We start from the raw sequence: 22,411 nt of genomic DNA, 5'->3' as shown, positions 1-22,411 counted from the left end.
ACGGTTCTCCAAGTCTACTCAGTAGAACAAGAAGTGAACTGTTTTGAAAACAAGGAACTCAAACTAGAGAAAACAACATTTTTTAAGAAATATTTATCTTCTATGAAGCACTTATATGAAACTTACTTAGCTGTACAATCCTTGTCATCAATGCTCAATTTTAGAAAGAAATTACATTAAGAAATGCTTTGAATCCATAGCAGATGAAGGGCAAACCTAATGCTATTTTAAAATCCAGGGAATTAATATGTAACTTACAGAAATTTCCTCCAGACATAGATAATTGCTTCAGTCTTTAATAGTAAGGAAAGTTGTTCCCTCTGTGTACATCCCCAGGAGCTTGAGGAGCAGAATAAACCTCCCATGACCTACAAGGAAGTGGTTAGAGATGTGCTTGGCCAATTAGACATTCACAAGCCTATGGGGCCAGATGGGATCCACCCGAGAGTATTGAGGGAGCTGGCAGATGTGCTTGCCAAACCTCTTCCCATCATCTTTCAGCAGTCCTGGCTGACTGGGGAAGTTCCACTGGACTGGAGGCTGGCTGATGTTATACCCATTTACAAGAAAGGTCGCAGGGAGGATCCAGGAAACCATAGGCCTGTCAGTCTGACCTCAGTGCCGGGGAAAGTCACGGAACAGGTGGTCTTGAGTACTATCATAAAGCCTTACACACAGTTTCTCACAGCATTCTGCTTAGGAAACTGTCAGCCTCTGGCCTGGAGAGGCGCACACTCTCCTGGGTAGAAAACTGGTTGGATGGCCGGGTGCAGAGAGTGGTGGGAAATGGTGTGAAATCCAGCTGGAGGCCAGTGACAAGTGGGGTTCCCCAGGGCTCAGTGCTGGATCCAGCCCTGTTCAATGTCTTTATCAATGACCTGGACAAAGGCATTGAGTGCACCCTTAGCAAGTTTGCAGATGACACTAAGCTGGGTGGAAGTGTTGATCTGCTGGAGGGTAGGGAGGCTCTCGAAAGGGACGTGAGTAGGCTGGACCAATGGCTGAGACCAATGCCATGAGGTTCAACAAGGCCAAATGCCGGGTCCTGCACTTGGGGAGGACCCTGTGCAGTGTTACAGACTAAGACAAATCTGGCTAGAAAGCTGTCTGGAGGAGAAGGACCTTGGGGTGTAGGTTGACAGCAACTGAACATGAGCCAGCAGTGTGCCCAGGTGGCCAAGAAGGCCAATGACATCTTGGCTTGTATCAGAAACGGCGTGACCAGCAGGTCCAGGGAGGTTATTCTCCCTCTGTACTTGGCACTGGTGAGACCACATCTCGAATACCATGTTCAGTTCTGGGCTCCTCACCACAAGAAGGATGTTGAGGCTCTGGAGCGAGTCCAGAGAAGAGCAACAAAGCTGGTGAAGGGGCTGGAGAACAAGTCTTACGTGGAGTGACTGAGGGAACTTGGGTTGTTTAGCCTTGAGAAGAGGAGGCTGAGGGGAGACCTCATTGCTCTCTACAACTGCCTGAAAGGAGGTTGTAGAGAGGAGGGACCTGGCCTCTTCTCCCAAGTGTCAGGGGACAGGACGAGAAGAAATGGCCTCAGGCTGCCCCAGGGGAGGTTCAGACTGGACATGAGGAAAAAAGTTTTCACAGCAAGGGTCACTGGGCACTGAAACAAGCTGCCCAGGGAGGTGGTTGATTTACCATCCCTGGAGGTATTTAAGACTGGTAGACAAGGTGCTCAGGGACATGGTTTAGTGGCAGATAGGAATGGTTGGACTCGATGATCCAAGAGGTCTTTTCCTGCCTGGTGATTCTATGATTCTTTGGTAACTGCAAGGATGGCTTGGGGTTTTTTTTATGGTTTCACACTAAAAAGCCCATAGTGTTTCAGGTTTTCTTTATCAATTGTAAGGAAACGACTGTTAAGCTCAAAGATTAAACTCAAGATTCTAAAACACAAATTGACATTTATAGGAATACTCTGAGTTTTCACTTTTCTAATGTATGTCAGGAAAATTTTCAAGCAATCATAGGAATTACATCCCTAAAGGTATTAAAAAAAAAAAGAACAAAAACCCCAAACACTTCCTTTTTTCTTAAACAGGTTGTAATTTCAGCATTTACCATGTTTGAGGTTCCATTCCAATAGATGTAACTTTTCCATTTGCTTTTACAAATGTATCACTTACCTAGCGATAGCCTTTTTTTGAGAGTGCTAGAATGCTGTACAGAGAAATTAAATATATGATTTCAGTTGAAAAATAAATGTCACCTTACTTTATTACTCTGTTCATGTTAGCATAAAACAGTCTCCTATAACCACCCAGTTAATAATGTATGAAAGCAATGATGTGTTACAGAAGCATAGTTTTGCCATGAGCAGACAGCCCTCTTAAAGTGGCATCTTACTCTTTCTTTCTAAGTAGAAGGAGCACCCTCCATTCTCAAAGAAATCATGAGGATACATTTGATTTCAGAACCTCAAAAGAATGCTCAGTAAATGAGCCACACAAATATACTCACCTGTTCCATCATCTACATTCTCTACTTCCATCACTTCTGTGTTTATTCTGCCACGAAAAAGGTAACGGTGGCCATCTGTAGATGCTTTGCTGTTCTTCAATCGCCTGATAAAAAAAGAGCAGATGGGCATATCATCCATCACCTTTTCCCATGTTTCTGCATCACTACAAGTAGCATTTAAAGACTACTGTGAGAATCAACACATTAACACATGTGCGATTCAACTATGGAAACCACTGCCAAATGGGAGACTGCTGGTGCTAATACAAAGATGCTACCCCTGGTAAGAGTAAGATGCAAATTGCTGGCTGACATGAGAGTCTATCAGGAAAGTCTCACTCTGCAAAAGCTCTGTTTCAACACTTTGGCACCTATGTGCCACTGCTGCCATGAAAGACAAAATATTGCATCAGTATTGCAAAACAGTGCATTATTTTTCCTCTTAACTGATGTAGCCTTCTTACGCTAGTCAAGAAATTCAACACAATGGCAGCTTGACTGAAAAAATGAAATAAGAGCACCTTTGGATATAAATCTTCACCTACACATCTCAAAAATAGGATTTATTCATGAAAGAATGAAGACAACATTTTTGCTTCCTCCCATAATGGTTAACCAAGAATTATAAATGAGACTTGCTGAAACCTTGTGGCAGTTTCACAGTGATATATCTATGCAAAGTACTTTGGAATATAACTGTTCCCAACAAAGTCCATGTCTTCTGAGAATTCCAGTTCTAGGCAGCGTTTCCCATCTCAGATAAATCAGGGGTGGGTTTCAGTCCATTTTTGCCTATAAGGATATTCAATACTGTATATTAAACAAAGGTCAGTTACTGAGAAGTAATGATCATCTGAATTCTGACCTTCACTCACCCCAGAAAGGTAATAATCTTCAGAAAAATACCTGCCTCTTATCTCTACCATCTAATGAGCAGCTCCACCAGAGTATAAGTTTCTTATTAAAAAGCTGGACAATATATAGAATATAAAAACCAAACCAAAATAGCAGTAAGCATAAAGGTTCACATAAAAGTACCACATATTTTTTCATTCCAAAGTGAGGTAAATCCAGTAACTCTAGTAATCTTTGTACCTACGCACCCAAATGTAGCATTCCATGTTTATACAGCTCTGCAGCTTAAAAGGATGCTTAAAAATTACACAAAATATTTCATGTCATATAAAACTACAGACAACAGCAAACAGCAATAGTTGCTAATAAGATTTTAATACCTCTATTAAAAACTGGTCTCAGATTCGTGGATTTTATGCATAAATTTCCATTTCCTTTGCTGGTTGTAGTTGCGTATATACATCAAATCATAGACTGGTTTGAGCAGAAGGAACCTTAAAGATCATCCAGTTCCAAACCCCCTGCTATGGAGATGGACACCTCCCACTAGATCATAATATCTGAGGTCATAATTAGACTACACAACGCATGGATATTGTGGTACACATTTAAAGGAGTTTTGATCTCTACTACCCAACTCTGTATCGCCTTCCCTCTCACACACTCCCACCAAGAACAGGAAAGAAGAAGATGATGAAGAGCACACACTATTCTCCAGACACAGCTAAAGCAGTGGTGGAGAAGGAAGTCATGACATCAGGCTATCCAATAAGCCTTTTCATCCTGAAGCTGATGGTGCTGAGTGCTCCCAGATGCTCGACTGCCTAGCCATCTACCTTCACCTGGGTGCCTCAAAGATACATTTTGCAGCACTCAACAACCCTCTTACACACAACCTTCAAAAGCAGCTGGGCCAGGATGCATTCTTTAACAGGCATGTGACTGCTGCCAAGCACTGATCACAACAAACGGATATTACAGATGCAGAGAAAGACATCTTTCACCTGAATGCTACAGACAAGTCGAGGTACTGGTAGAAGATAGTTGGAAAAACAGGGTGGAAGTTGGAATCTGGAGCTACTCTTGAAATTCTTACAGCATCCACATTGACCAAATGGACATGTAGATCATGGGCAATCTTTGAGACCCCACCCCAAACACCGTGTTCAGTTCTGGGTGAGACCGCACCTCGAATACTGTGTGATCACAGAATCACAAGGTTGGAAAAGACCAACAGGATCATCAAGTCCAACCATTGCTAACAATGACTAAATCACGACCCTGAGCAGCTCATCCACTTGTCTTTCAAACTACTCCAAGGAAGGTGACTCAACCACCTCCCTTGACAGCTTGTTCCAGTGCACAATGACCCTTTCCATGAAAAGTTTTTTTCCGATGTCCAGCCTGAACCTCCCCTGGGGGCAGCCTGAGGCCATCCCCTCTTGTCCTGTCCCCTGTCACTTGGGAGAAGAGGCCAGCACCCTCCTCTCTACAACCTCCTTTCAGGTAGTTGTAGACAGCAATGAGGTCTCCCCTCAGCCTCCTCTTCTCCAGGCTAAACAACCCCAGCTCTCTCAGCTGTTCCTCATAAGGCCTGTTCTCCAGCCCCTTCACCAGCTTCATCATCCTTCTCTGGACTCTCTCCAGAGCCTCAACATCCTTCTTGTGGTGAGGGGCCCAGAACTGAACACAGTATTCAAGGAGCGGTCTCACCAGTGCCAAGTACAGAGGGAGAATAACCTCCCTGGACCTGCTGGTCACGCCGTTTCTGATACAAGCCAAGATGCCATCGGCCTTCTTGGCCACCTGGGCACACTGCTGGCTCATACGCACTCGGCTGTCAACCAACACCCTCAGGTCCTTCTCCTCCAGGCAGCTTTCCAGCCAGACTTCTCCTAGTCTGTAGCACTGCATAGAGTTGTTGTGCCCCAAGTGCAGGACCCGGCATTTGGCCTTGTTAAACCTCATGCCACTGGACTCTGCCCAGCGGTCCAGCCTGTTCAGATCCCTTTGCAGAGCCTCCCTACCCTCCAGCAGATCCACACTTCCACCCAGCTTAGTGTCATCTGCAAACTTGCTAAGGGTGCACTCAATGCCTTCATCCAGGTCATTGATAAAGACATTGAACAGGGCTGGATCCAGCACTGAGCCCTGGGGAACACCAATTGTGACCGGCCTTCTAGCTGGAGTTAACTCCATTTACCACCACTCTCTGGGCTTGGCCATCCAACCTGTTTTCTACCCAGGAGAGTGTGCGCCTGTCCAGGCCAGAGGCTGACAGTTTCCTAACTAGAATGCCGTGAGAAACTGTGTCAAAGGCTTTACTGAAGTCCAGGAAGACCACATCCACAGCCTTTCCCTCATCTAGTAGGCGGGTCACTTTATGGAGTTTCTGGAGGTCTTTTCCAACCTAGTGATTCTGTGATTCTGTGACTCTGTGACATGGCTGTGTTGATGACAGTAAAATCTAGATATATGAAGCAAAAGTTTCAGCAGCAGCAGACAGTTTCCTGAACTAGACACTGAGGTCAATCGCGGAGTTTTCTTTGACACCACCCACAAGTGTGCAGAAGCAGAGACAAAGATAATGGTATTTGTCAGTGGTATTACAGAGAACGCTCAAGGTCTATCATGTATCTAGAAATCTATCAAGGATGTATCCAGTAACATGTGTTCAGTAGCTACCCAAAACCAGTTTCTGGATCAAAGAGAAAGCAGTTTCAAGAGGGATGCCTGTACAGAAGAAAACCCTCGTTTCTCAGAAACATAAGAGAACTGAACGTTAACTGCAGAAGCCTGTTGCTGAACTAAGGAACTGCTCCTTGCAATGCAGCAAGCAGCAGCTTTCTGGCTGTTTTCCCTGATTAGAAATATAAGGCTTGCAATTTCTGAATCTTTAGAGATTTGTTTTACCGTATAAGCTACAATATTAATTTGTTTGAAATGAAATTCCAGTCTGTTCACCATTCCCAGAACACAGTGAGGCCATCACATATAGCCTGTCGTGGAAGATTTACAAAACAGATTCTTTCTCCCTGCACTTCACCATATGGATTCTGCAGTTGTATAAAATTTTTCCAGTGTTTGAATTAAATACACTTCTCTTTGGACAACAGGTCTCCTCTAAAAATGCTGACTTCTATACTGCAATTAATGGCAGTAAACACTGGTGTTGTTCAAATACACTTACAAAACCGCATACAGAGGATTAGCTCTACTGTGAGAAAAATACATTAGTTTTGGAAGTATTAATTAATCCCTTACCTGTGCTTTTTTTTGCAATAGACCAGAAGGTTATCAAAAAGAAAAAATATTCTCTCTTGTATATTTCCTGCTGAAATTTTCAGTAGTAGTCCACTCCTCAGCATTTCTGTGCATGTGTCTGTGATGTTGGACCCCTGAAATCAATTAGGAAGAGATTAATATTTTATTCTGTGAGAACTGACGGACTCTGCAGCAATCAAGGGAAAGTTTCTTATACAAACTCAGAATGACTTTCTGGAAACACCAAGAATAAAACTGACCATAATTTATTACACTGTAATTAAATAATAATTTCTTTGTACTTATTTAGTGCGGCCATGAACTGAGGGGGTGAGGTTGTGGACTTTTTGAATAGACAAAGTTTAACCACTAAAGTTTCCAAATTACATTACATCCATGTACAAGACCTCTTCTGATAAATCAGGCCAACTTTATGTAATAACTGCTATTCTCACAAACCTTACTATTGAGTCAGCAATGTCTGTAAATGCGGCTTTATGAGACAACCTACGCCAAGATGAACTTGGAAGCTGAAGCAACCTGGAACTTGAACTTCATTAAGGGCATATATTTCAACACTAAATTAAGCTAAACACAAGATCAAAATAAAAAAAAATAATAAAAAAAAGAGCAAGATTTAGAACTCAGGCAAAGCTAACAGTGGCATGTACAACTAAGACTGTCTAGTATGCTTCCTTCTAACATACTCTGAAGACATTAGAATTTTGGGATGAAACTTCCCATGCCTCGTTTATGCTTCAAGGCAGATCATTCTCTCATGTGAAAAGACGGCAGGCATTTTCATAAAGGTTAATGAAAAAGAACAACTTTAACAAAGGATAACATTTTCCCCAAAATATTTATATGCAAAGTTCATGGTATTTCCATGCCTTCTTAAGAGAAATTTTCCTATCAAAGAAGTCTGCTGTGAGTTCAGAGGTGTATCTTGCTGTTCTGAAAATCCATGCTCCTGCAGGACAGAACTCCTATCCATGTGCTGTATGCATCCAGCCATGCAATCCATTTGATAATTATGCATGGCTGCGCTGAGCATACACGCATGGCTCAAGGAGTTTCCTAACTTGAGGCAGTCAACAGTCAGCTTCAAAAACCTGCAAAAGCCAGGACTTCCCTTTCATCTACACGTTTTGAATGACTTATGCCTGCAATAGCCATAGTTGCTTCCTCTTCTTTATCTAACCACAGTAGCCCAAAGTAAAATGCATTCAATTAAGAGCCAAGAAGCAATCATGGGTTCTGCTTTCATCTTACCCTTCATCCTTTGTACGTCACAGCACTGAATATTGAGCAATAGCTCATAAAGTGTTCTAAGGAGAACACAGTCTGTTTACAGATATGATAAGAGAGATTGCACAACCACCACATTGGAACACAATTCAGGTCTCTAAATAAAACCGTTTCAGTATCAGTATTAACTAACCACTCCTGTCTCCATTTAGTAACAAATAACCCTAAAAATAATGTCAGCCGCTAGACTGTACTTCCCTCCCAAAGACAGAATAAGCACCAGAAGCTGGAATGCTAATTTTACAGTTGTACTTGAAACCAATCACTGACATGCCTTAAAAGCACACTTAGTAATGTAAGTTAAGCATAAATCAGGGCTGCACTTAATGTTTGCTGACTACAGCTACAAAAAAGCAGGTCAATTCTATCCATCCTGTTTGAGTGCTTTTATGTATTAAAAGATCAACCAATACCTTAATGCTGCTTTTAAAATTTCCTGGAACAGTGCTTACAAATAATTTGCATTTTTAAAGGCTGGGTATTTTTTGAAGGGTTTTGGGTTATTTTTACAGAAAACTTCAGTTTTATAGGGAAGCCAAGAAAATTTCAGGTTAAGGCTTCAGAACTGTTTCAGCAGTTTCAGCTTTCTACAAAAGGATGTATTTTTTCGTACTAAGGATTTTATGAAAACATTTTGTCTCTTTTTATTGATAAATTTCTATTTCACTGTAGAAAAAGACTGTTTCCCAACAGTCTTAGCAAGACCTGCTACTGTGGCAGTGTCATGTCCTAAACCAGCATATTTTATACTTATTTTAAATGTATATATCAGGCTAGCTTAATTATCAGTTATTTGCTTCATTTGTGAATGAAGCTGCTGGAGCTGCTCTGCTCCTCTCCCTTGAGACAGGCTAGTGAGGAGGGATAGGATCTACGGGTGGACGAGGTGCTAAGGGACATGGTTTAGGGTTTGATGATGTTTGACTCGATGATCCGGTGGGTCTCTTCCAACCTGGCTACTCTATGATTCAAGTTCAGTATTGCAATGTGACAGTATTATCTGTATCGCATTACTACACTTTGCTATTGTTTTCCTCTTCTTTTCCCTTCTTTTCTAATATAAGCTGCTACATGATGAAAAAAACATTCTAGAGCCTTTTTTTTCCCCTTGGAGACCTCCTGTCCAAATACTGAACAGCGTTAACTTCACTTATCGGATAACTTTTGACAAGATCACAACCCATGCTGGTGTGGCCACAGGTCAGTGAATTGTTACTGCTGTTTTACTTGCTGAAGTCCAGGGGAATGAGATAACAGGATCAGAAGTCACATCTGACTGTTCTACATTACACTGCTGGAGCAGAAAAATCCTCCACCATCCCCTTGCCTAGGTAACACTGTCAGAGTCAGCCTGTTCCTAGAATTCGGGTGGGCATGGAGGTGAAAGGGGAAAAAAAAAGGAAGGGCATATTATGTTAAAGTACTGCTGTTTCTACACCTGGCGTGGGCACTCCTCTCCACTACATTCCTTAGGGATGAAAAACATGCCCAAAGAAGCAGAAAGCACACAAGCACTGCCATATCCACCATGCAATCCAAAAGACCACTGACAAATATAATGTTTTCATAAAAGATGTAGCTACACCTTGAACCCCCACGTGAGATTACAGGAGCAACACCAAGCTACAGTGGATATCCAGCCCAATAAGATAGTTCATTTATCCAACTCCAAACTTCTCCTCTGACAGGGGGAACTTTCAATGCTGTAGTAATGGATGAGAGGTCATCCTTGTCCCAGAAGCAGGTGAGGTTATCAACTGCACAAATAAAAATGAACTACACTGCCTATAAGCAATAGTTTTGGAACAAATAATACCAAAACTTTCTAACACAAACATGTTTTCATTAAATATTTTAACTGAGACAGCCAGGGAAATTTCAGGTTCATATTGCTCATATCTGAGAAGTAATTAGCTATTTCGAAGTTCTTATGAATGCATAAACTTACACTCAGTGCTTGCAAGTGAAGATCCTATAGTTACTTGACCTAAATGAAAGATCACTACTACCATGACTATGCTACAATTCCTGTTCCTATACATTTAAAATAACTGCCATTAGAGCTGATGGGTTATTTTCAGTGAAACCAGTATTCTTGCAACATGTCAATTTGAAACCACTATATATTGTTGAAACAAATTTGGTTTAATCATCTTCCAAAAAAACATACAAGGGATTCAGCTGGAAAAAACTGACCTGCAAAGCAGGTTTATACTGTTAATCTAGACCAGTTTTTCCTCCATCTGTCCTCCGAGTCATCAAAGACTCCAAACATCTAACTATAGAGCAGATCTCTCCTGCAGGTATCACCAGGGCCAGGGACTCAGTATTATTTTCAGGATAGCTGGTATGTAAATTGAAAGCCCATAAGATCTCAGAGCTTGCAGGCTATTTAGATAAAATCAGATCCTAACAACCCTGTGCTGCTAGTCAGTCACCAGTCACTCCACTAAGGCCTAGATAAGAGGTCTAAAATGTGGGCTACCTTGACCATATCACAAAATAAACACATTTAAAAGGTGCTGGTGGAAGACAGACTATATGCAAGAAATTTAAAACAATATGCCCTCATCCTTAAGTCATTAAATGCCCCATCCTTACTACCTTGAAATGAAAACCAGCATTTGTTAGTTTTATTTGTTACAAAAGCTACTTATGTACACATTCTGGGCAAATTTCAGTCAAACACAGAGGTCCAATCATACTGATTCAGTGGGCATGTTAACAGTGATAGAGGTCAGAAATGACAAATATTAACTTACTCTTCAGTATGCGCACACAGAAAACAAAATAAAACAGAGGAAAGAGCTAAAATTCTAGAGTTTAGAAAAGAAATCACTGAAATACTGCCTGATGATATAGTGGAATAGGAAGGAACAGAATAGCCCATGCTGTTGTTGTTGGTCTGTGAGTCCGACCCGGTTGTTCTGTTTCCAGCTTACAACAAATGCAACAATTCTAATTTTTTCTTCTCTCACGGAAACATCCACACAAATTTTACTGAGAGACTCCTTCAGCTGCTGAGCCATTCTCCAGCTGAGACAGCCACCTACACAACTTCTGAATTCAGGCCAATACATTCAACCACTTAGGAAATTAAGTGAGAAAGCCATTATACTCAAAATTTTCTTTCTTGAAACAGATGTTTCATTTTTCCATGAATCTGTATTTTTATCATAATAAACACAAGTTTCACTTTGTGACACTTAAGTATAGGAATTCAAGTCATGCTTTGATCAGATTCTAAAAATAGCCTTTATTTTTTTCCCTTTCCTTCTAGTTGGGGCCAAGCAATGTGCTAAGCATTTCCTTCTGGAAGGAAATCTCCAACAAGTTTGCCTTTTTGTTTTTAGGCAACGCAGAAAACCAGATGCTTATTTAATTAAATCCATTCCCATACATTGCATTCAGAGATTATTTTTTTTTTAGTTATTGTTGGGAATCATTCAAAATACTGTTAGCTCTTATACATGCTCTGAAATTCTCACCATTTCAAGGACTTACAATATATTGTGTTTGAAAAGGATGCACATATTAAGATTAGGGCAATTCTGCCAAACTGGGCACCCTGTGGTTGCCATATGATAGCATCAAACTTGATCGGCTAAGCTACAATAAGCACCACATAACTCTACTGAAAACATACTATTTTAAGACACTGGCACTATTTCAGAGTTCAAAAACATGCGAAAACCTAAAATTAAACTGGAGAGAGGGACTAAGCTTAGAAGGAAATTACTGTGTAACAGTTCACAGAATACATTCTGCACACAGAGAAAGTCTGGTTTGCATGCTTCTGTTCGTATCGTTATCCTACCTTATTGCCCTTCCTTATTATTGCTACTTCTGGTTTTTAATGTATTTTGAATAGCAAACATATTTACTACTGTACATTTTACTAAGGATTCCCAAGAACCTTAATGCAGGAAAGAGGATCCCCTTCCAAGGCTTAGAAGTTTGTGAACAGTTAGTTCTTAACCAACTTGAGTTAATAATACTGCAACTTCATACTTCAGTGTGCTCATAAAGATGAATTTGAATACCTATACAACTCAGGCACTGAAAGCAAGTAGAAGAATTTTAATCACTTCAGTGCAGTAGAAGTGTGAATTGAAAAGTTGAAACTAATGGAAAGAATAAAGTCGGTGATAGTCAATAAGGATTATTTAACAAATTTCCTGTCCATAAAATATTAAACAATGTAAGGACTTAACTTGCTATTGCTTCTATCATGAAGTTATTGTGCAAGCACATCTAACACGTTTTAATGTTCACATACACTGAAATCTTTCCAAGTTATTGCTGATGACAGCAAGTACAAGCTAATTACAAAAACAAACTTATTTTCACTTAGAGTAAACAAGCAGCTGTTAAGACATTTGCTTCTTTTGAAAAACGTTAGGTCAACTAGACCTTTGTCAATTACAACATTTAGAGGTTTACTTTCTCTAAGTAGTCCTTTCCTTTTCAAAATCCTGCAAACAATAACATGGTGTGATATGCAGAGAACATACATGTTCTCTGTCATTTGTCTTTAATGGCTTTTTAAAAATTTATTTATGATTGGGGACTACAACTACCAGTACAAAGTCTTGTCTGAATACAGACCAGCAATTATATAGCTTTGTAAATTTTGCTAAAATTCCTTCTCTTAAGAAGTAGTGAATTATGGCAGAATTTATTATAGTGACAGTTCGGTACGAAACCATTACAGTGCCCTGAATACTGATATAGCAGTATTTCTCTGCTTTAAATTACACCTACCCCAATTACAGGAATGAAAGAGCAGTTCCTGAAAATGCTGCTGCACAGGAAGAGGAAAAAATAACTCAGGTAATACATTTCAAATTCTGCAATGCACCGAAGAAATGAAGAATTTTGATTAAAGTAAAATTAGTTGCTTAATTCACATTTAGAATGAATCAATTCTTTCCATACTATTCAAATATCAAAAACGAATGGTTTGCTTACGTCCACAGATCAGGAGATTTCACATGGAGCAGACAGGAAATAATTTTGCAGTGTCATGGACAGTATTTAGGGGGTTCTTTGTTCAGTGTAATTTTTATGCTCCTTTCAGATAGTGGCTTGCTCTGCTGAACACTTCTAGAAGGCAGGGGAGATTGAATCCACTGCTGCAGAAGCAGAGCATATCCTTAGGCACAGCAAGTTCAAGAAACAGCAGGTGTGGTAACAGTAGGATATGTAGGGAGAGAACAGAGCTATAAAGAAACTATTTTTAAAGTTCCTGCTGTTTCATCTATTACTACAAATATCTCCTTAAAATATGACTATTCTAGTCAATATTCTAATTTTTAGTTGCCAGACTTCTTGCGGAACTCTGCCAGATAAAGTTCAGGCAGGTCTTTAAGCTTTGCCTGATTCAGCACTCCTAACCTTTTTTCTCTGCACTGTACAAGGCTATTTCCCGCTATATAGCTGAAAGATCAAGTCTCAGTCTACCAGATCAACCAGAAAAAAATACATTTTTCTCAGTACCTTTTCCAGACAGCAAGCCTTCCACAATGCTTAAAGGGATAAAATCTCTCCCTCTAGTTCTTAAGCAGTTCTCTCAGGAAGAGAAAGTAGTAGAAGTAAAGTATTCGAAACAAAAAAAAAATACTTCCATGTTTAAATCCATATCTTAAAAATCCCTATGCGTTATACTAAAAACTCAGTTTTTTAAAAAAGATGGTTACAATACTTGCTTTATATTTCTTTTACTGGGACTTTACTTGTGTTCTACTCCCACTTCAATGTGAGCAGCTCAGACATTTACATACAAAACACCCAAAGCAATTTAAAGATACACCTGGATCTAACTCTTACCTTTTTGTATAAAATAATCATAGTGTTTAAAATAATATAAAAGGAAGATTTTCATGCTACAGCTACTTGATCTTGACATTTAGGGGAAAGGGTGTTTTTTCTGGTTACTATTGAAAACTCTTAACTCAAGAACACACCTATGATTTCTCCACAAAAATAAAGCATTAAAGCTCTTCCATTTGCAAACTATTAAAAATGCACAAACTGAAGACTTACACAGAACCTATTGAAGACATTTATGTTACTTCAGCTTAGCCAATAGTAAGGGAGTATCTACAAGCTGACAAAAACTAATAGACTCAGTGCTTAATCAAGCAATCAGATTTTTTTTCAACCAGACAAAATGCTGTTAGGTAGGCATCAACATCAGTAAAATCAAAGCATCTGTTCAATTAGGATTTACAGATAAATTAGGAATTAATTAAATGGACGTGCACATATATATGTTGATGTAAATTATCAATATTCTAAGTCAAATGCTAAACATCTGCCCTCTTTCCTAGAGTCTGCTATTCTATACAATGGTGCTCAGTAATGGTCAATACTTAATTTATAGAGTAGATCCCAAACAAAAGCTGTGATTTCACGTAATTGAGGATATTGTCAGCACCTCCAGATCACAAAAATAAGTGCAATATATGCTTGTTGAAATATAGATTACAGAATATATAGAAAACAACAAATCTTATCACAGTACCTCCCATCCTTCAACGTGAGACTGCCATTCTTCCAAAAACTCTAATTTTTCCATTTGTCTCTTGGCTTCATTTATGTTGGAACAGACAGCTTTCATGGCCTGGAGGGCTTCCATTAGTGCTGCGTAGTCACTGTGCTTCCTTGGAGTCCGCTTCAGTAACTCCTATTTAGATAGTTTTTTTTGAAAAAAAAAGAAAAAAAGAAACCTGTCTTTGATCTCTAAATGTACATGACAAGGGGCTTAAAACAACTAGAAAACAAAATCAAAAAGTAGCTAGACTTCTCTTTTACCAAGTGGAAAAGTAACAAACCCTCCAGCATGGCGTCCTCATAGGACACTAAAACTCAGAGAAATAAATTGCTAACAGTAAAAACAATTGCTACTGAGGAAAAAAAATTGTATTTCAGCTACTTTCTCCCCAACAATGTTTCTTTATGTCAAACCTTGGGATGTGGGTTCTTTTTTGTTTTTATATTCCATGGGATGGAACTCTTCAACAGCAAGGATAACCATTCTGTCTAAATTAACACCTGCCTTTCCTGCAGCTCAGAGAAAAACCCATATTCCTTTAGCACTGTAGTATTGCTTACTCTAGTACAATGCACCAGAGCACTGAACAATATCTGAGATGACTCACTGATTTCAGACAGCTACAAGTAACAGCACCCACATACTAAAAACCAAAATGGGAACTGCCAGGATTCATCTGAGATTACCCATTTAAATTACCAGCTACTTATTTACAGCTAGATTGACAACAGACAGCCCTTCAGTGCATATTGTGACTGAGGCAAGGATACTTCCCTTCAGTACCCCAACCCTGTTGTCACCACACTCTATATTTAAATTTATTTAATGTAAATATATTAATTTAATTGCCCTCTAGAGTAATTCATTAGTCATTTTCCCTTGTTTTGTCTGTAGATCCTTCATTTAAAAAATAGAATATAAAAATAATTTTAAAACAGACCAAGGGAACTATAAAACCACAGATATCTGGGATGACTCAGACCTCATTGCAATTATTACATTCTTTATCTTGTTTTAAAAATCTTTATTTTTATATGTTTACTTCTAGAGGTTTATGTCAGTGCAATGAAATGCGTATGCTTCTTAATCTGTAATGTTTCAGATCAAAATTCATAGAAGCATTGTGGAAAAATGCTATCCAATAATGTTTCAAGTAGCTTCTAGAGCAGAATCTGCTCTGGCTTTTCTGTCACAGTTTGAAACAATAAGCAATATTGAACTTTACTTTGTTAAGCATAAATTATTTTTAAATATTTACTTTCCTGATGACTGCATTATTTTATTTCATTTCCTAACAAGCAAAAAAATTCAGTAATTCATAGGTTCAACTACCTAATGCTTATCAGCATGTTTAACATTTTTCATTAAGTTGCAATACTAAGGTAAGAATAAATATATAGAAGTGCACAGAACCACCTACAGCATCTTTCTGTTACCCTACAGTTCTTCTTATCAATCATTTTCCTTTAATATTTTTTTATTTACAGATTGCAGATGGTAAATTAGAATCATCAAAGCATGTCATTAACAGACTCTGCTGTCCCTATCATTTTAAGCAAGAACATGGTCAAACCCAGCCAAAATCAGCCTCATTAAACTCCCTTAAACAGCTCACTTCCGTTCAGCAATGGAGAGGAGATCTTAAGACTAGATGCAGAAGAGAGTTAATTATCTTGACCCAGCCAAACTCCTCAGTTCTTTCAACACTGATTTCAGAAGACTTGCCACTAGTTTTAATGAGAGCAAGTCTGAATTCAATATCTAATAAAGAGATTATTCACTGGGTTGAGAGATTGTTCCTGCAGTTCAGAAATATGCTTAGCAACCGGTTTTATATAGAAGTATAAAGTCCTAGATAAAAATCTTGTCAGTACCTTCAAAAGAAGGGGATACTTGCATATTCTCTGTATTGGCGTTACTAGATATCCCTCCAATGGTACATCTGTGTTCTTGCGTCCTCCAAGGAGCATGCAATTCTAGAGTGCGAACAGTGCCACAAATCATTAAAAAAGTCCTGAGAAAATTATCAAAATAGAGACAATGGCATATGTACACAGCAATACTGGTTAAGCTCTGCATAAATTATGTACTTATTTGTTAAATATGTGATGACGGAGGTCTGCAAGAGTGTTAAAACAGGCTTGAACACATGCATAGGCAGATATATTGACTATCACACAAGACAAGGAAGCTGCAATTGCATTACACAGGCATCTCCCCTAGTCACCCTCTTCAACTAGCCTGGTAAGTGTGGCCTTTCTTTAAAGTTATTTTTAAAAAATACAGCAAATATAATGTTAAAAATATGCTTTCATGCTTCAACGAACAAAAATAACAATAATTCAGGATGACCACTATAGGCTCTGCCAGTTTCAAAAGGTGCGTTTGTAACAATCTGCAGCATCAAAGATGTTTAATATGGCCATGTATTAACACATACACAAAAAGTCTTTTGTTTACATGCACCTATATTTAAGCGCAAGATGCAATGAATAAAATATCCTTTGTCATGGGATAAAGAATGTGGATTTTGACATGACATACAACTACGGAAGCACAGAATACATGAAATTTTCATGGTCAAAACACTCATGAAAAAAAAGTAGCTCAGAGAGAAAAGAGTAAGTGCTATTCGAGATAACAAAGTATGCAAGGGACATCAGAGCAGATATTTGAAATTGCTGAAATTGAAGTATAAGTACGTAAAGTCCTGAAGTAATGATGGAAATTATTTCATGGAGAGACCAGAAGGAACTGTGATGCAATAGTACGAGATAATCTGCAGCTTCAAAGAGCAAGATGCATAAACTGTGAGCACTAAACCAACGTAGCTTAACACCCAGATGATATGTTGACACAGGCCACAAATCTGGATGCAGACATATTGTTGATGGAACAGAGGCTACACAACTGGGTGGCCACTCTGCTTAGCACGTAACTCACAACACACATACCCCATAACCAGTGCTGCTATCAGGACCTCTATATCCATCCTTAATCTGTGCTTTGTACTCATAGTTAACCAGCTTCTGTCATATCTAAATGATCCTTTATCCTAAAGGGTCTTACTTGGCCTGCCAATAGAAAAGCTTTACAACCTAATGGCAACATATACTTACAGGTTTATATAAAGATTATCTCTATCCTTAAAGAAGCAGAAGTCTGGTTTCATCTCCTGATTATTTATAATCACATCTGTAATGATCTGAACTGCTCTGTCTGGCTATAAGGCTTCAACTGTACTTTCAAATCAGTCAGACCTCCTGTTCTCTAGGTTAGATTGCTGCTGTTTATTCTACAGACATGTCCTGAGTCTATGAAGAACTCAAAGCAGATGTGGTAGCCCTGTGCACGTGCCCACAAGTAGATGACACTGACCCATCATAAACTGCCACAACTGTACACTTCCCTTCTCACAAAAGCTCTTCAACAATCTTTCTCCAGAGTTATTTTGCTTTTTGTCTCTGTAGTCAGCATTCACCCTTCTTCTTGAGTCTGGCCGTGCTGCTCCCGATACAAGAACCATGGGTGTGAAGCTCCCTCAGTTTGGGGCAAGGTGAAAGATATTATATCAATTGCTGAGGAAAAATAGGACAACTTTGAAGCCATTTTTAAGTATGAATGTAATACTGCTGAGTAAGAGACTCTTAGCAAAAAGAGAGATGGCACTTCATGTCACCCAGTATCCCCCTACAATAAGGAGATTCCTTGTTCATTAACTTGGCCGTACGTAAATACAGCTACTGAGGGAATCATATCCGGTTCCTTTCAAAAATTTAATGAGCTGCAATAGGATAACTTCATTAAGAACTCTGTCCACAACAGCAGTGAAAGCCTACTGCATGCTAAAAATAATTAATAAAATTAAATATAACTTGTGATACTACCAGCATTGGCATCATCTCTTTTTTTCCTCACATCTGTGATGCTTTGCTGATAGTGTCATTTGGTCTCCAGCTCCAAAAAGCAATAATCAGATCTGATGACTGAAATTCGATATACTATCCAAGGGCACCTCCTTCTGAGGTGTTTAAGTTCCAGTATAGTAGGTCCCACATTTCAAAGCTGATCTTGTTATCACAGGACACCATGAAGGTCAACACAATAACCTTTCCATATTGAATCCTTCCTTTAGCAACTTATGTCAACTATTAGGAAACTTACTATTTACACGGAAACTAGTTTTGCCATGGGAAAATCATGAGGACTGTCATACTTAACATTTTAACCCCCTTCCTTATTCTTTTTGTAAAGTAAAAGACTAATTGTGTAGCTGTTTCTTTTGATCTCACATTAAATCAGCACCTAAGATCAAGATGGTACTCTATGACCCATAATAAAACACTTCTCTATCTGGCACAGCTGTGGCAACAGTACCAGAAGGCACAGCTGTGGCAACAGTACCAGAAGGCCCAGCTTCTCACCAGAAGCTCTGAAGAGTCCTTCAGCTTCTTTTCTACAACTTCTTTCCATATCCCTCCCTCACATTGCAATGCATTCTTTTTAGAATATATGTTGATTGTATTCTTTTCCCTTTCTACAGACATGGCTGGATTTAAACCCTCATCACAGGTTCAAGGCACATTGCCTAATACTGTATTACATATGGATCCAAGTGCAGCAGTGAAAAATATGATGTAGGCAACCCCCTCCTATGGCAACACCACCCTCTGATTTAACTGCCTGTTAACTGCCTGCAAGTGTGCTTATAGTTGTTACACTGGTGGAGGTGACAGTGCTAACAATTCACTGCCAGACAAAAAGCATTAAGCTAGAACATCAGTTCAAAGTTTATTTACCAAAAGAAACGCCCGCACTGTTCTTATTTTGTTAAGGTCAAGCAGGACTTTCTGTGCCTTCTCATGGTTACTGCAGTATTCATCATAGATACGGAATTTCTCTTTCTGCAGAAACAAAGAAATACATTGTTCTTCACTTGCCATTTTGATTTTTTTTAATTAATAAAACATGGAATTAACACTTTCCAAAGCTGACTGGCAAATATAATCTTCATTTTGGAAGGTCAGTTCCTCCTCCTCCATTTACTATTTCAGGTCCAGCCGCAAATTAGAATTATGAGCAGTTTGGAAGCATCACTTGGGATTTTTAATCATAGAATACAAGGTACCTGCAAAAGTATGGTCTGGACAAAATGGACCAGCACCCCTTCCGCCCAAGTCTCAAAAGTTTTCAATGCTGAGGAACCCACCACTTCCCTGGGAAGATTATTCCAGGGACCGATTGCTCTTGTTGTGAAAAATTTTCTTCTTGTCTCCAACCAGAATTGCCCCAGCAGTAACTTGTACACATTACCCCTCATTTTTCCTATGTTACTCCTAATAAAAATCTTCTTTATAGCCACCCTTTATATACTGGAACATGGTGATAAGGTCTCCCCTAAGCTTTCTTTTCTTAAAGAGGAACAAACCCAGTTCTCTCAGCCTCCCCTCATATGGCAGGCTTACCAGTCCTTTGATCATCTTTGTGGTCCTTCTCCACATTCTCTCAAGCCTGTTCACATCTATTTTATATTTCAGGGGCCAAAACTGAACACAGTATTCCAGGAGTGTGGCCTGAGAAGCACTCAGTAGAGTGGGAGAATGACTTTTTTATCTCTGATGGTGATGCCCTTATTGAGGTAGCCCAGCATCTTATTGGCTTTCATTGCTGCAGCAGCAGCACACTGTTCAGTCATACCCCCAGGTTCCTTTCCAAGGAGCTGATCCCCAGCCAGGTAGAACCCAGCCTGAGCTGCACTCCTGGATTATGTTTTCCCAAGTGCAAGACTTTACGTTTGCCTGTGTTGAACTTCATAAGATTTTGCTGAAAAAATTCAGAGGCTGGACTACCTCAAAAACACAGGATAAAAAAAAAAAACAAAACCCCAAACAGGAAGAAACTGCATGTGTGGCTTGTTTGCTGACATCATTACCTATTTTGTCTGCAAACATGTTTTTGCAATTATGATCTATACTTCTGCAGAGTCAAAAATTGATGTTACTCAACTTCTGTAAAATGTTTCCATGAACCATTAATAATTTTTTCAGAATGAATAAACAAAGAATTAGCAAAAAAATGAGATTCTAACCACAGAAAACAATGAAACCTAGACTTTTTGTTAGACCTACAATTGAAAGCAAACTAACTTTTCCTGATTCTGCAGAGCTCTGAAACACTGGCATCCTTGTTTTGCTCCAACAGGAAGAATAATACTCCTAAAAACAATTACTACAGGACATAGCCACATACTTGTAGAGGTACTGTAGTTGTAAGAAGCAAAGCATCTTCACAGTCCAAAAGATATCCTCATGACTATGTGCACTCATCATTATGACAGTAATTAATAACAAAAATTAATAAAAAAGTTAAATAAGGCTGTAATAAATGATAGCGTACATAATGAAGAAAGCAGGTTCCAACTTCATGCTGCGCATTTGGCTCTGGCTGTAGGCACTCCTCCACCAGGGACAGAAAGTTTTTGTGAACTGCAAGAATATCTTCAATATTGGAAAACAACATCTGCAAAAGAGTAAAGCATACATAAATAAAATATTCAATACAAACCAGAAAAAATATGTAACGAGGAGACTAACCTTAACTGTCTCTTCTGTGACATTTTTATCCACTTTGGCTATAGCACATTGGATCATTCGGTGAAGGAAAGCCTGTATGAAAGAAGACAAATAAGGCAAGAGTTATTTCAGGAAGACTCAAACAACTTTTGGCATTTTATGCCTATAATTTGTTTTCCAGTGGATATAGAGTCACATCGGAGTATTATTCAGAATCTAAGACAAGTATTTTATTTGTATAGCATTTAGTAGTCCTGCTATCCTAACATGATACAAAATCCTATCTACGTAGCATTAAAAAGAGCTAAACAGTGAAGCTGAGAAACTGAACATCCTCTGAAGTACAACACTCACCCTGCACTCATACTGGAATAAAGCAAGAGGAAAATGAGTAATTTTCAAAATCTCACTCTACCACTTTACAAACTGACTACAAGAGAAGCCAAAAGAAGCTGCTAATTTCTAAATTACAACTAGTCAGAAGATATTATTATGAAATGTAACTTTTACCATAGTAACCACAAGTAACATTTCTGATGTGTTTACCATCAAACCTATTGTTAAGTAAATTGGCTTAAACAAGGGTCAGATGCACCTGGTTTGGCTTAATGAAAATGTTCACTCTTCCTTCCCAAGGAACCTCTCCCTTGGGGATCAAATGAGTTAGTAATACCACTAATGAAATACCCAAAGAGTAAGTTTTATATTTCACATTCAAGAACTGGAAACATCAAGAAGAAATGTACAGTGAGTCATTCCAAAAGAAATAAATCACATTTCAGGTACAAAGGATATAATTAATTTTTATTAATTCATTCCATTACAAAGACTCATGTATGTTCTGAAAGTATCTACACACAGTAGACTAAACTCTTACATCGATAGTGCTTCACATAGAAACATGTATTCTTTAGTCATTAAAGACTGGCACCACGAGTACTCAAATCTCATGTCTTTCATAACCATTTAGTTCCAAGTTACTGTGCATTGTACACTGTATACAAACTCATCTAAATTCTGGCGTGGTGCAAATTCCATAAAAGCAGCAGTAAATAACCCCTGTGTGGAAGGAGAGCAGTCACAGCATCCTTTTTTAAATTTTTTTCCTCATGTGGTATTTAAACATGTTCATTTCCAAACAGTGATCCTTTCTCTGCTGAAGAGTGCTATGTAACTAGCATTTCACATTTTTATTACTGAAGAGACCAAGCTAGTTATCCAGGATATAAACAAAATTAAGTAAGGGATGTTGCCAGTATATCATATGCTTCATATCACTATCTACAGTGATATAGATTTTCTGCTTCTTTAAACCCCCTTTTTACTGACTATTTATGCTTTCTTTCTGATGTTTTATTGATGGTAAAAAATGCAATTAATT

At 38.8% G+C, this 22,411-nt stretch overlaps 1 protein-coding gene across 1 annotated transcript in view; it reads right to left on the bottom strand.

Moving 5' to 3' along the window:
- PREX2 (phosphatidylinositol-3,4,5-trisphosphate dependent Rac exchange factor 2) overlaps nucleotides 1-22,411 on the bottom strand; it is a 182,454-nt gene that overhangs the window by 110,572 nt on the left and 49,471 nt on the right. Inside the window, exons 2-8 of the mRNA XM_069854213.1 lie at nucleotides 21,052-21,123; nucleotides 20,855-20,977; nucleotides 19,258-19,362; nucleotides 16,333-16,434; nucleotides 14,429-14,590; nucleotides 6,595-6,728; nucleotides 2,476-2,579 (exon numbers count right to left, since the gene is read on the bottom strand). Of these exons, the coding sequence (XP_069710314.1) occupies nucleotides 2,476-2,579; nucleotides 6,595-6,728; nucleotides 14,429-14,590; nucleotides 16,333-16,434; nucleotides 19,258-19,362; nucleotides 20,855-20,977; nucleotides 21,052-21,123 (802 nt within the window). The remainder of the gene's footprint in view (nucleotides 1-2,475; nucleotides 2,580-6,594; nucleotides 6,729-14,428; nucleotides 14,591-16,332; nucleotides 16,435-19,257; nucleotides 19,363-20,854; nucleotides 20,978-21,051; nucleotides 21,124-22,411) is intronic.

This window comes from Phaenicophaeus curvirostris, chromosome 3 (assembly GCF_032191515.1).
Source record: "Phaenicophaeus curvirostris isolate KB17595 chromosome 3, BPBGC_Pcur_1.0, whole genome shotgun sequence".
In the NCBI taxonomy this organism is placed as follows: Eukaryota; Metazoa; Chordata; class Aves; order Cuculiformes; family Cuculidae; genus Phaenicophaeus; species Phaenicophaeus curvirostris.
Note: the sequence above shows the minus strand (reverse complement) of the source record. Positions and strands in the feature narration are given on the sequence as shown.